This window comes from Hyla sarda, chromosome 7 (assembly GCF_029499605.1).
Source record: "Hyla sarda isolate aHylSar1 chromosome 7, aHylSar1.hap1, whole genome shotgun sequence".
NCBI classification, from domain to species: Eukaryota; Metazoa; Chordata; class Amphibia; order Anura; family Hylidae; genus Hyla; species Hyla sarda.
The window spans coordinates 123,255,898-123,270,352 of record NC_079195.1 but is presented as its reverse complement, the minus strand read 5'-3'; the positions used below and the strand labels follow the sequence as shown (position 1 = coordinate 123,270,352).

Sequence of the window (14,455 nt, the reverse complement as noted above, 5' to 3'; positions counted from 1 at the left end):
GAAGCTCATCTCCCCCTGCCGCCGCCGCCGCCGAAGCTCATCTCCCCCTGCCGCCGCCGCCGCCGAAGCTCATCTCCCCCTGCCGCCGCCGCCGAAGCTCATCTCCCCCTGCCGCCGCCGCCGAAGCTCATCTCCCCCTGCCGCCGCCGCCGAAGCTCATCTCCCCCTGCCGCCGCCGCCGAAGCTCATCTCCCCCTGCCGCCGCCGCCGAAGCTCATCTCCCCCTGCCGCCGCCGCCGAAGCTCATCTCCCCCTGCCGCCGCCGCCGAAGCTCATCTCCCCCTGCCGCCGCCGCCGAAGCTCATCTCCCCCTGCCGCCGCCGAAGCTCATCTCCCCCTGCCGCCGCCGAAGCTCATCTCCCCCTGCCGCCGCCGAAGCTCATCTCAAATTGTCCCAGCTGCCTGCACTCGGAATCTCCAGCCGAATTTTGTCCAGGCAGAAATTCCGTAGTGTGAACCTTGCCTAACAATACTTAAAAAAAGTGTGTGTGTGAGAGAGCTCATGCAGCTGCTAGTCCATTGATGGTCTATGTATACATGGTTGTTTTCCATTACAGTTTGTTTCTTAACTCTACTTTTTTTTTTTTATTAAATCTGTTTTGTTTGCTTTTCAGTGCCGCCTCACTACTTTCAGCACTTGGATCACACTGGAAAGAGAGTAGATTGTTATGATAGACCTGAACTGTCAATGGGATCTTATGAATTCACAGCAACTATGGATTACTGCAAGGTAGAACACTCCTTTCTTTATTTAAGAGTATACAAACCTTTAATCCTACATTAATAAGGCCTGATAAGTGTGAGATCTATGATATTCTGAATAAGTTGATAATGGGAAAAAAAGATCAAAACCAAAAGTTGATGTGCATGGCCCTTTAGCCTTATTGATGTTCATCCACTCCAACCCATATCTACAATTATAATGTAACATTATTTTTATTTATGTTTACATTACAGTATTTGAACAATCTATTTGTGTTTTGTTCTTTTTCCCCTGTGCAAACAGAATAATAAATTTCCAAACCCTCCAGCCTTCATATTTATGATTGACGTGTCGTACAATGCTGTAAAGAGTGGTTTGGTTTCACTGATCTGTGAAGAGCTGAAGCAACTCATCGATTATCTGCCCAGGCTAGTATTACTGTAGTTAGTATAAGATTTATCATCTTTATATTTAGCCACAGTCCATTAATAAATTCAGTATTTTCTCTTTTCTAGGGAAGGTAACATGGAGGAATCAGTGGTAAGGGTTGGGTTTGTAACCTACAACAAAGTTCTTCACTTCTATAATGTGAAAAGCTCTCTGGCACAGCCACAGATGATGGTTGTTTCTGATGTGGCTGATATGTTTGTCCCCTTGCTTGATGGATTTCTTGTCAATGTGAATGAATCAAGAACAGTCATTACCAGGTAATTGCCACCTGTTGTAGTTGTACAGGAATGTCATAAATGTATGTCTTTTCCTTCAATAAGATACTTGGGGACAAAGAACATTGCATGTCTTCTTGGCTGCAACTATCATATTGTGTTTGTAGTGTAGTTTATTACTGGTATGGCCACGCATGAAGTCAGTCCTTGGAAAAAAATCCTTACCATATCATGCAGATTTTCTTGTGGGTGCGCAAATGAGGATTCCCTGTGGAAAAAATATTCGATGTGTGACCGAATCTGCTTGACTTGGTGGACAGAGCTCTGTTGGATCCACTTTAAGGGGCTTACGGTTGCCTTGGCAACTGGGCTGCCTTTTTTCTTCTCCCGTTGCTTCCAGATTTCGATGGGTCATATGGCTCATTCATTTTGAGTGGCAGTTCAAAAAGGGTTCAACGTTATCTAAACTTTGATATTGCTTTGATCGTTTTATTGCATAAGAATTGTATGAGTCTTTAATTTAAGCCCCAAATGATTAATAGAATGAAGGGCCTTGGCACTCACACTTTGCAGTCCCATTGACCTCTATTGAGCACTGCTGCATCCTTTTGAGATATAACAAAGGTGGGGCCAATAGTATTACTTCTTGACTATAGTAATGTCACCATTCCTTTCCATTCCTGACTCCTGAACCTTCACTTTAGCAATATGTGAATTCCTGAATCAAAAGTAATTTTGAACCAAAAACACCCTTTGTTTACTTTGTCTACCATAGTTTACTAGACCAGATTCCAGAGTTGTTTGCTGACACAAGAGAAACAGAGACTGTTTTTGCACCTGTTGTTCAAGCTGGTTTAGAAGCCCTGAAGGTAAAAATCTGTGAAAGTTTAAACTTTTCTATGATGCTATTGTGTCCTGCAGCTTTGCAGTCATTTCTAGTATTTTTTTTCTAGGCAGCAGACTGTGCAGGAAAGCTTTTTGTTTTTCACACAACTCTTCCTATTGCTGAAGCACCAGGGAAGCTGAAGAACAGAGATGATAAAAAGCTTCTCAATACAGATAAAGAAAAGGTATCTATAAAATCTCTTAACAGTGCTCCAGTATAATGTACAGCAGAATCCCTTTTATTCAAAATACATGTGAATTCCACCCACAAATCATGTACTAGGCTTTTTTTCCCACCACTAGTTTTAACCCTCTCTTGACCCGTAATGTACTAGCAAACTTTTTTTTTTTTTTACCTTTACGCCATTTACCATATGGGATCATTAATGTTATATTTGGTAGTTCAAACATTTACGCATGTACCAATACCAAATATATTTTAGTAATATTTAAATAAATAAATAAAAAAAGGACAATTTTTATTAGGGGAGGGCCAAAAGGCAGACCAGAGAAAAAGATCCGGAGCCTGTCAGGAGAAGACCTCTGGCCACCATCTTGGCTCATCGGATCCCCACGGTCATGCTGCGAGTGATCCAATGCGCCGTACAAAGCCCCTGCAATGCTTCAAATGCTGTGATCAGTATTGATCATGTCACTGCATCTGAAGGGTCAGTGGTTGGGCATCAGCGGGATTTCTGTTGACCACCATTATCGGTGGGTCTCCAGCTGCTGCTAGCAGCCACGACCCGCCATACATGAAGAGTGCAGATCCTGCTCTTCCTTCATGGATAGGACATCATTGTACTGCATCCTGGTGCGCATTGCATTGCATCCTGTGTGCAAAGTAGCAGGGCATCAGGACATACATTTTGTCCTAAAGGGGTTAATATATATTTACAGTAAGACATTTCTAGTGAAAACCTACTAATTTGACCCTAGTATGTATGAATAAACCCCAAATTAAGTTTTAAGAGTTTCAGGGCTTGGTTTGAAAACAAAATGTCTGATCTATTCTTTTTTTATTTTATCACAGACCCTATTTCAACCTCAAACAACATTCTATAATAACTTGGCCAAGGATTGCATAGCTCAGGGCTGCTGTGTGGACCTTTTTCTCTTTCCAAATCAGTACCTTGATGTGGCCACACTTGGTGTTGTTCCTTACCAGACTGGCGGTTCCGTTTACAAATACACTTTCTTTCAGGTAAGCATTTTTTTTTGTATGGATAGATGTTTCTACCACAAGAATATATGCGCATGTTGCGGAGCAATTAGGCAAACCAAGTTTGTGCTTGTTTCTTTAATCCTTGCTATTTTCTTGATAGATGGAAACTGATAAGGAGAGGTTTTTGAATGACCTGCGCAGAGATGTCCAGAAAGATATAGGCTTTGATGCAGTTATGAGGGTCAGAACTAGCACTGGTGAGTATTTTTGGGCTTTAATAATGGGATTCTTCTCTTTTGGCCAACCATTAGTATAAACTGATTAGTTACCCTTCTGCTGGGCCCCTGAGTAATCAGCTGTAATCTGTGGGAGATCCTGACACCAAGCATTCAGTTACCCTACTGTAGAGCCGTATGAGAGTGGCAGTAATATCCTGTGCTGCAGCTAAAGATAGTTCTGTGCTTGCAAGTGGCAATTGGCCTACAGCCAGTAAAAGCATTAAAGAGGCTGCAGCTGTCGCACAAGCCCCATAGCCTGTCCAAACAGCTGATCAGTTCAGGTACCAGAAATCGATCCACTTCTAATCTAGAATTTAAGATTTACCAGGAGAATAGGGCATTGTTTTTTTTTTTAAAGTTTGATAACTCCTTTAAAGAGTTGAAAAAGGTCATGCTGAAGCTGAGGGTTATAAGCCATAATAGGCTAGATATTTTGTGTACAATAAAATATTGTTCCCTTCTGTTCCAGGTATCCGGGCAACTGACTTTTTCGGGGCCTTTTACATGAGTAACACCACAGATGTTGAATTGGCAGGACTGGATTGTGATAAAACCATTACCGTTGAATTTAAGCATGATGATAAACTAAACGAAGAGATTGGCGCCCTTCTCCAGGTAGGACATGAGCGACCACCATTAATCTCTACAACAGTGAAAGGGGAGGTGGACAGAGCTGGAGCACCCTATTTGCATGTCCCCAGTGAGTAGGAGTTTGATTGGAGCAGTCATGCTTACATGCTGCCTTTCTATTCTAAGTTTATGCAGCTGAATTAGGATGGCCAAGTACGCTGAGCTGTTTGCATCAGCCCCATTGCCAAAGAATGGAGAGTAAGAAACAAAGTCCTCTAAGCTTTGTATTGCTTTTATTATTTTGTAGCGAACATTAGATTATAATATAATCAATTGTAGTCACCTATTTAATAGGGGTGCTGCACAGAGATCACAGTGGGTCCCAGCAGCAGGACCCCCACGATCAGACATCTTGGATAGGGGAGAAGATGTCTGTGGGCGGAGTACCCCTTTAAAAATAGTGTTCTGGTGTCCAAATTTACAATATCTGTTTTCGCCCTTGGCTTACAAAACATTACATATGGAACCACTTAATGTTACATGGGTTTTGTTTCTTAGTGTGCTGTCTTGTACACCAGTGTTGGAGGTCAGCGCAGACTTCGTGTACATAATATGGCATTGAATTGCTGCACACAGTTGGCAGATTTATATCGAAACTGCGAGACTGACACGCTTATTAACTACTTTGCCAAGTTTGGTAAGTCCCTACTAGCAAGTTTACTAGTGTCCTAATTTCTGTTTTATTCAGTTTACTGTTTAAGCATAAGTGCGTAATTGTGGTACACATCATATGTGCATTTATAGTAAAGGAATTTTCCAAAAAATGTGAAAGGGAAGTATATGCCTTCCCTTGCATTAAAATAATAACACATACTTACCCCCTTCGCTCTCCCAACACTGAAGCTGTCAGATCTTTCCATCCATGTTGCACTCCTGTTCTGCTAGTTTCCGGTGACATCCTGTTCCCTTACTCAGCTCTGTACCTGGCTAAGCAGGATGTCATCAGAAGGTGGAAGAACACCACAGAGGCGCCAGGAAAGCAAGGGAGGTAATTATGCAGTCAGGACGAGGCGCCTACTAACCTTTCATATCCTGTATCAGGGAATCGCAGAATCAGTTTAAAGGAGAACTCCAGCGAAAGTGAACTTATCCCCTATCCACAGGATAGGGGCTAAGTAGCTGATCGCGGAAGGACCAACCACTGGGACCCTCCCGGCTCTCTCACTGAGGAGTGCATGTCGTCTACCAGTAGACTGCACACCCTCCATTCATTTCCATGGGAGTGCCGATGATGCCCGAATGCTGTACTTTTGGCGCTCCCATAAAAATGACTGGTGCGCATGCCGCCTGCAACACGTACTTCTCACTGAGAGCCGGGTCCCAGCTCTCAGACTTCCCGCGGTCAGCTACTTATCCCCTATCCCGTGGATAAGGGGATACGTTTATTTGCATGTCTCCTTTAAATAACCAGACACAAAAAGTTGTATGCAGTATTTCTTTTATGTCCAGTTTTGTTTTTTTTCAGTAAAATGATGGACGTCAGTGGAAAGCTCGACATACCCAAATAATGTCAGTCCATTGGGGTCTGTCATGCAGCAGACCTAAAAGAATCTGTGACTGAGGCACCAAACAATAGCCTCCAGCACAGATGTGACTCCCACCTGATTATGTGTAATCTCACAAATGTTCACATACTTGGTGCATCTGTTTCTCTACATATCAAGAAATTATAATCTGAATTGGCACTTTAAGACAATTCTCACTTAAATCATTTGCAGGACGTTTTAAAATGTGGCCTTTTTCCCCCACTGCAAATCATAATTTACTTGCATAATTTGTTGGCAGTGAAAATCTCTTGGTGTATAGGGCAAATGTATCCATGAACCCCAATCACTTGATGGAGGACAGCAGTTTCAGTTTGGGTGCTTTTGGTTGGGGTTTGGGTTTTTCTGCTGGATAGAAAAGGGGAAACTTCTTGCTGTATACTTGTTGTACACTACATGGAAAGATTTGCATATCTGTCTGTGTTTGGGCTCACTCTGGGTTTTAGCTAATATACTGACCAAATGCTGATCAGAATACTCCTTGTGAACCCAGCCTAAAAATGCAGTATTGTGAAGTTGGGATTTAAATGTCTTTATAAATATCTGTAAATCATTTTGCCTATTATAGCCCAGAGGAACATTTACAGTTAGAAGCATTGTCATCAGGCATATACAAAGTTAAATGATCTCAGCTAAAATTGTATGTGGATTAATTTAATATGTGAACATGTGTTTAAAGTTGGAAGGGGTCTTCACCTCAGACCTTTATGGTGTAGCTATGGGAAATGTAATAAAAGGGTTTCCCACCTATTATTGGCATTGGTATCCCCTGACCTACATTCTGCCAAATGAATCAGACCACTACGTTAAAGTGGAGGTGAGTGATTGGTGAGTAATTCCCTTAGAGTAATGTCTTGTTCACTGCTTTCAGCGGAAATATGCACCATCTCCCAGAGCGCACATCATTTCAGACTGATTTCACAAACACGACAGTGAGCTTAGTGTACACCAATGAGCTGCAGTCCCCAGATCCCAATCCATTAGATCACCATTGAGATGTTGCAGCATGAAAGTACAGACAAGTCTGTAGAACTTGTGACAACGTGGACTAGACTCTTTTTGGCACATTGTATTTTAACTGATCTAAAATCACCCACTACTAGAGGTTTGTACCGGATAATGTGGGCACTCTGTGGGGGTATTACATTAAAGTGAAATATTTGTGGCAATAAAGTCAGAAAAGTAATCTAATTGTAAAGAGCAAAACGATTTAAATACATATTGGTTCATATGCTTTTTAGCATATTGTATGTCTGTGTAATCTAATCTGCTCTGTTGTATTTTCTGCAACAATGCTGTTTTTTCTCTTATCACCTATATATAGAATATATTAATTATAATCTATCTGCATGTATTTTTACAGCATACAGGGGAGTCCTAAATAACCCAACAAAGACTGTTAGAGATACCCTTATCAATCAGTGTTCGCAGATCCTGGCCTGTTATCGCAAGAATTGTGCTAGTCCTTCATCTGCTGGACAGGTAACGAGATGCTAATAAAGGCAAAGAACTGTAGTGTATGTTGTGTGTGTTCTTTTTGTTCTCTATAAATTCCAGTGTTGTAAGGTCCTCAGAAAGAACTTGCGCTCATAAACCTTTTCTTTTAGCTGATCCTCCCAGAATGCATGAAGCTGCTTCCTGTCTACCTGAACTGTATACTCAAAAGTGATGTGTTGCAGCCTGGTCCTGAAGTGACCATTGATGACCGGGCCTATATCCGCCAGTTGATTTCTTCCATGGATGTTGCAGATACCAATGTCTTTTTCTACCCAAGACTTTTGCCCTTTGTAAGTACTTTTCTTGCATGGAAATGAGAGATAACCTTTTCCCTAATTGGGTCAATTTGACAAATGTGAAGTAGTGAATTTATCACCAAAGTCTGTTTGTTTGCATCCCATTAGCATGTATATCCCTTGATACTGGGAAGTAAAATTACATTCTATAGACACGGTGGCCACAAACAGGAGTCCATACTGCAATAGCTGCCTTGCAGTATGATTCAGGCACTGTAAGGGTGCATGCTCACCATGTTTTCACTATACGGGTGCCAGATCCGGCTGGGGGAGGGGAAAACCGTGCGCTCCCGTACCCCAACCGGACCTGCACTGAAATCCATTGACTTTAATGAGCTGACCGGAGTCACGGTTTTACTCCAGTAGGCTCATTTTTGACCCGTATCCGGTTTTCTGACCGGACCTCAAAATGTAGTATAGTACGTTTTGAGGTCCGGTAAGAAAACCGGATACTGGTCAAAAATGAGCCTACTGGAGTAAAACCGTGACTCCGGTCAGCTCATTAAAGTCAATGGATTTCAGCGCCGGTCCGGCTGGGGTACGGGAGGGCACAGTTTTTCCCTCCCCCAGCCGGATCAGACACCCGTATAGTGAAAATGTGGTGTGCATACACCCCAACACTACAAACATTAACTGTATAACCTATATTGCTGCCAGAGTGACTTTGTAGCCCTAGACTTAAAGGGAATCTGCAGCTGGGACCCCCTGCAATCTCCCATACAAGGATCCAGCACTACCACGGATAGGGGATAAGTTATTATACCACTGCAGATCTCCTTTAATGCTGATACGCCTTTGAATGGCACTGTACAGTAGAATAAGTGCTGAATGAAGTCCTCAATGTTCTACCCACCAGGGGTATATGATGGAAATCAATGCAAGTATGGTTAATATAAAAGGGGAAATATTTATTTCTCTCCTAAAATCACAATTAAGTCACATAGATACATATGAAATAATAAATATTTACCCTTTTATATTCACCATACTTGCATTGATTTCCATCATATACCCCTGGTGGGTAGAACATTGAGGACTGTGAATATTTTATTGAATTTATTCAATGTTTTCCCCTTCTGGGTGAGAGGGTCATAGTTAACCCCATGTTGTGTGTTTTGTGAGCTCCACTTTCTTTATATATATTATGAATGTCCTATTCTATCTTGGAAAAAGCGTGCAGCTGTCAAGTGACAGGTTAATGCCCACTGTAATGTTAATTCTATCCGTTTATCCCATGAATTGGGTAAAAAGGCTTTTTTTACCATATGTCGTTCTGAGTGTTTATTCATGAAAGTGCATACGGTGCTAAAACAGACTATCCTCTGCTCACCATGGGCTGGGAAGCTTTGGAGCTGTGTGTATAGGTGACGGTTGTTTTGCGCCTAGATTGTGCTTCTGCAGACCTGTCTGTAGAAGTGAAATCAAGGCATAAAACAGCTGTCACCTGTACACACAGCACTGAAGTGTCTCAGCCCATGGTGAGCAGAGGAAAGTCTATGTTTTATCACTGTATACACTTTCATGATAAATACCCAGAACTACACATGGCGAGTTGCCACTTTCTCATCTACACAGTATAAGACTTTACAATATATTAGCTGAGCACAACCAATTGTCGACTTACTGGCTGCATTTTCATTTTTCATCGGAAGTTTTATGCAGTGCTTGTGCCGACTGCTTTTTCCCCGTTTAAAAATATGTGCCAATCTGCCTAAAATCAAAACTGTCTCATCTTTGCCAATAACAACCAATCACAGCTCAGCTTTCATATCTTGACAAGCGCTGGAAAAATGAAAGCAGAACAGTGATTAGTAAATTTGGGCCACAGTCTGTGATAATTAGGCAGTGTTAGAATTGTAAAAATAAGTGTAAAATAACAAATAACGTTTATAGGAAAAAAAATTACATATTAGATATCCAGTTGAGAAACCGTGAAATATATTGTCTGAAACACCAGAGAACTTTTAGAGTAAATCATAGTATCTTGCCATCTCCCTGCCTGTATCTGTTTCAAGCTGCCCGTGGTTTGGCAGCATAAAATGGGTGACAGGGTCCCTTTAAACCAGGTGAGTTTTTTGATCATTCCCCACTGTAATGAATAGGAGCTGATATCTAAGTAAAATGTTTTTTTATTATTTTTATTATGTGGTTTGCAGTGTGGCTTTTTCCTCTGAGAACAAGCCCTAAATATCATGTCCTCTTCTTTTAGTCCAAAGTAGATCCTACCAGTGATTCTCTGCCTGTGGCTATCCGGACCTCAGAAGAACGACTCTCCAAGGGCGACATATATATACTTGAGAATGGCCTGAATTTATTTATCTGGGTTGGTGCTAATGTGCAGCAGGCCCTAATCCAGAACCTTTTTGGCGTTTCTTCTTTTAGTCTCATAGACTGCAACCTGGTAAGTAGTAGATGATCTATATTGTGTTTAGTTGTAAGCAGCAATATGAAACATAAAGACATAGCTCCACATCAATGGGAACAGATGGTAAAGCTCCCTCAACATGTGTTCCCTCTCTGGAGTCACTGTGGCTGAATGTCCGCTAGTAACAGACATCATCGGCGGTAGGACCACACAGGCATGCAGCATCTCATAGATGTACTATGCAGTCTGGAGGAATTTCATCCAAAGAATGAGCTGCTTCTTTTTTTGGGGTAGATGTACATACTGATGTGGAAAATCCAGTGTGTACAGAGTAGGAAAATGTGTTTGAAAACAATAGGATTCTGCTTCAAGCAGAATTCCGCTGACGGAATGTCCCCAGTGTGAACTTATCCTTAGAAACATATCTGTGTGCAGTCTCCTGCTGATTAAATAGGCCTGGATGGCATGGTTGGGGCAAAGTGCTGGGCAGGTAAAACAAAATAATAAAAGAGGGGGGGGGGGCAGAAAACACAATATGACATAAATGTAGAAAAACAAACAAACAAGGCCGCACTTCCACATCTTATACAATGATCCTTTGCTTCTTGGCATGAAAAATATAGTAGTTCTTGATGGCCATTCAATCTAATGTACAACCATGTAATACATGATTATGTTGAGCCTGTAGATCAGGAGCCTCTCATTGTAAATCTTACTGTTCTGGCTCCTAGTGAGATCATATAGAGGTGATGCAACCACTTTATGCAATAACTCTAGTCATATTTTAAATGATATCTTGACATAATTATAGTTCAAAATGGTTGCAAATGCTACTGCACAATAAATGTGTGTATGTATTGGTATAGCGGAGACTTTGGGGGGTAGTTATTAAGACTGGTGTCTCATATGCCATCGTAAGAGAAAGTCCACTGATGTAAGTTGTGCTGATTGTATTAACACACCTCTTATAGGAGCTCTCCAGAATAGGAAAGTTTTTAGGCAAATTTACCACCTTAATTTACTTACCTTCCGCGGCTCCCTTAGTGCCTTGGTTGTCCCGCTGCGGTCCCTGTTGCGCTCTTCTTCCAGGTTCCCCATGGTGAACATGTCATGCTTTGGAAACATGAACGTGATTATATAACTGAGTTTTCTGTCCCAAATTCACTGCACAATAGATCCCCCTGAGTTGGGGTCAGTAATACCCACAGTTGGAATATGACCCTTAGATATAATGGTGGAGACTTAGCAAAATCTGTGTAGAGGAAAGGTGAAGCAGCAGCCCATTGCAACCAATCATATTGCTTCTTTGTTTTTTTTTGGTTTTTTTTTATCTTAAAAAAAAAAAAGCACACCAATGCAGTTGTTGTGGGCAACTGCACCACTCTTCTTTACAGATTTTAACATATCTCCCCCAATATGCTTGTGTTCAGTTGGCCTGAAGAACAGTTAACTAATAATCAACTTGTGTTTATTTGTTGTATAAATTCTAGAATTTTTGTATCCTTGACCTCACTTTCTTTCCACAGAGTGCTTTACCAGTCTTGGACAATCCAGTTTCCAATAAAATGCATGCCATTATCACCATGTTCAGAGCACAGAGACCGCGATACATGAAGGTAAGAAAATGGATACCGCAACTTCTTAATGTGCATGAGGCCTTATTTACTGTGCTAGGACTTTTACTTTTTATTGCCACCAATCCAGGAAACATTGTTGATAGTGTTGGGGAATTATTATTATATTAATTTTTTTTTATTTATTATGAACTTTATTACCCTTACTATGTATCACAGGACATACCATTAAAGGGCTTTTACTACAAAGGTAAAGGAGTCTAAACTGATGCATTAAGTGACACTAAATATATTTCCAATATACAAGCATTTCTGTACGGTTTGAGGTGTGTATATATATACTAATCCCCCCATGTGCCATCATAGGGCATACACTGAGATGGGCACACATGCTTAATTCAACTGCATAGTGCCTGTTAGTCTATACCAGTGCTTCCCAACCAGGATGCCTCCAGCTGTTGCAAAACTACAACTCCCAGCAATCCCGGACAGCCTTTGGCTGTCCGGGCATGCTGGGAGTTGAAGTTTTGCAACAGCTGGAGGCACCCTGGTTGGAAAGCACTGGTCTATACTGTGTATGCAAGCAAGGAGGATTGTGGGAAAGTATGCCCTTTTTCCTTGCAACAACAGGGTCACAGTTCAAGAGAGGAAACCAGGAAGTGATGAGATCTGTGAAGGAGAACAGTACAGCAAAATAGGTCATTTTTTATGCATTCACAACAAAAAGGCACATTAGTACTCCTTCACTTGTTGTGGGACGCATCTGATTTTTACCAACTTTGGGGGGAAACCCACTTTTAAGTCCTGTTGATGATAGGTTGTGATTAGAGATGAGCGAACTTACAGTAAATTCGATTCGTCACGAACGTGTCAGCTCGGCAGTTGATGACTTTTCCTGCATAAATTAGTTCAGCTTTCCGGTGCTCCGGTGGGCTGGAAAAGGTGGATACAGTCCTAGGAAAGAGTCTCCTAGGACTGTATCCACCTTTTCCAGCCCACGGGAGCACCGGAAAGCTGAACTAATTTATGCAGGAAAAGTCATCAACCGCCGAGCTGAGAAGTTTGTGACAAATCAAATTTACTGTAAGTTCGCTCATCTCTAGTTGTGATAATACATCCATATGTGGGAATTGGTTATACATCCCCCACCCCTCCTCCTCTGCAATCTGCTTACTGATTATTGCTCTGGGTTTATGATAAATACATATAAACCAAAACAATATACAGTAAACCTCGAGCACTTACCCCACCCTTAAAGTAATAATATCTGTTTTCTTAATCTCCTCTTCTAGTTGCTGGTCGTCAAGCAGGATGACAAGCTCGAGATGTTTTTCAAACATCTGTTAGTAGAAGACAAGAATCTAAATGGAGGCGCTTCCTACGTCGATTTCCTTTGTCACATGCACAAGGAGATCCGACAGCTTCTAAGTTAGAGCTAAGAAGAAATGATGATTTTCACCTACAGTGACATTGGAGATATTATGCTATCCACCTTGGTCTTTTTACTATGCTACTACAACCAGGACACCAAATAACAGATGTGCTCTCAGATTGGTCCTCCCTTGTCTTTATTTTAAATGATTCCCTTCCTTCACAGATTTTCCTATCTTTCCCTAAATTAAATGAAAAACTTAAATTAGAATTGTTTACTTCCCAAAATGGGTCTTAACAGAGACCTGAAAAATATTTTCAAACAATGATACCTAGTTCTGTCTATAAAACCATTTATACTGAGGACTGTACAGGTCCCTAAGTGGACATCTATTGCAACTTCTACTGCTAATATAAAAAGGAATTTTAACTTTGGGAGGAGCTTGTGGAATCACTGCAGAACAAAAAAATATTGTCATTTATTAGATTGGATTAAAAAGGAATGAGAAGAGATGTTCTGATTGCTGTATTTATGCTTAGAAAGTCTCAATAACAAGTCTGAAACATCATCACTTTAATGTGCGTTCATGACAAACCCGATTTATTAAAATTGGGGTATTTTTTTTTTAATTAGTTTTTAAGGATTGTAACACATGACCACATGGTTTAAAGAATAAATCTATCTCTCATCAGCATGATTTCAGATAAATGCTCCTCCCCCCCGGACTAATCTACTCCTTCTAAATTGGGCTTTCTGATGTCCACATTGAATTGATCCATAAAGTAGTAAGCTTTACATTAGTAGTTATTGTGTAGAGGGAGCTGCCCAATATAAATATATTTACATTTGGATGGAAGATATGAATCAAATAAATTGCTGTAGAATACTAGAACAATGGAATCCTACATGTACAATTTTGTATACAAAAAGTATAGTATAATGATGGCCAGATGGATGGAGTAAACGTTCATATAAAAAGCTTCTGTTAAGAACACACAGGTTCTCAGGAAAAGATGGCCATATATTATGGATATCAGCACTGAGGAATTTCCTGAACCTGCGTGTTATGCTACTGAAAAATCAAGAATATATGTCCGTTTCTGTTGTTTCTGTTTTAAGGCTTTAAAGTTGGGGGCTAAATAAAGATTGGTTAGATTTTGTATTTCACTTTATCTAAAATTGTCTGCACACATGGAGGTAACTTGCTGGGGAGACCTGATGAGAGTTAATTTAAGGTTTCATCATCATCATCATCATCTTGCATGTCCTGAAGACAAAAGGCCCTGAGTTGTCCACAAGCCTTTAGTATTCAGCATTCCATGCCCGGTTCCACCTTTCCTGACAGCTGTCCTGCATGTGTTGCTTTTGTTAAGAGAAAGGACCCTGAGAAGAGCCATGCTCGAATGAAGAGTCTTCTTCAAAAGATTCATCTGTTCCTCCAGAAGTTTATTTATAGTAGATGATCAGTATTTTTCCACTTA

At 41.0% G+C, this 14,455-nt stretch overlaps 1 protein-coding gene across 5 annotated transcripts in view; it reads left to right on the top strand.

The window, feature by feature from the left end:
* SEC24C (SEC24 homolog C, COPII coat complex component) overlaps positions 1 to 13,665 on the top strand; it is a 115,957-nt gene extending 102,292 nt beyond the window's left edge. For all 5 annotated transcript variants that reach the window (XM_056530663.1, XM_056530666.1, XM_056530665.1 and 2 more), the window contains 14 exons: positions 615 to 730; positions 1,007 to 1,131; positions 1,219 to 1,410; positions 2,144 to 2,237; positions 2,322 to 2,438; positions 3,287 to 3,457; positions 3,579 to 3,675; positions 4,166 to 4,311; positions 4,825 to 4,963; positions 7,234 to 7,352; positions 7,478 to 7,657; positions 9,873 to 10,064; positions 11,555 to 11,644; positions 12,895 to 13,665. In XM_056530663.1, the coding sequence (XP_056386638.1) occupies positions 615 to 730; positions 1,007 to 1,131; positions 1,219 to 1,410; positions 2,144 to 2,237; positions 2,322 to 2,438; positions 3,287 to 3,457; positions 3,579 to 3,675; positions 4,166 to 4,311; positions 4,825 to 4,963; positions 7,234 to 7,352; positions 7,478 to 7,657; positions 9,873 to 10,064; positions 11,555 to 11,644; positions 12,895 to 13,035 (1,919 nt within the window). In that variant the 3' untranslated portion in view covers positions 13,036 to 13,665. The remainder of the gene's footprint in view (positions 1 to 614; positions 731 to 1,006; positions 1,132 to 1,218; positions 1,411 to 2,143; positions 2,238 to 2,321; positions 2,439 to 3,286; positions 3,458 to 3,578; positions 3,676 to 4,165; positions 4,312 to 4,824; positions 4,964 to 7,233; positions 7,353 to 7,477; positions 7,658 to 9,872; positions 10,065 to 11,554; positions 11,645 to 12,894) is intronic.
* The last annotated feature ends 790 nt before the right edge of the window (positions 13,666 to 14,455 follow it).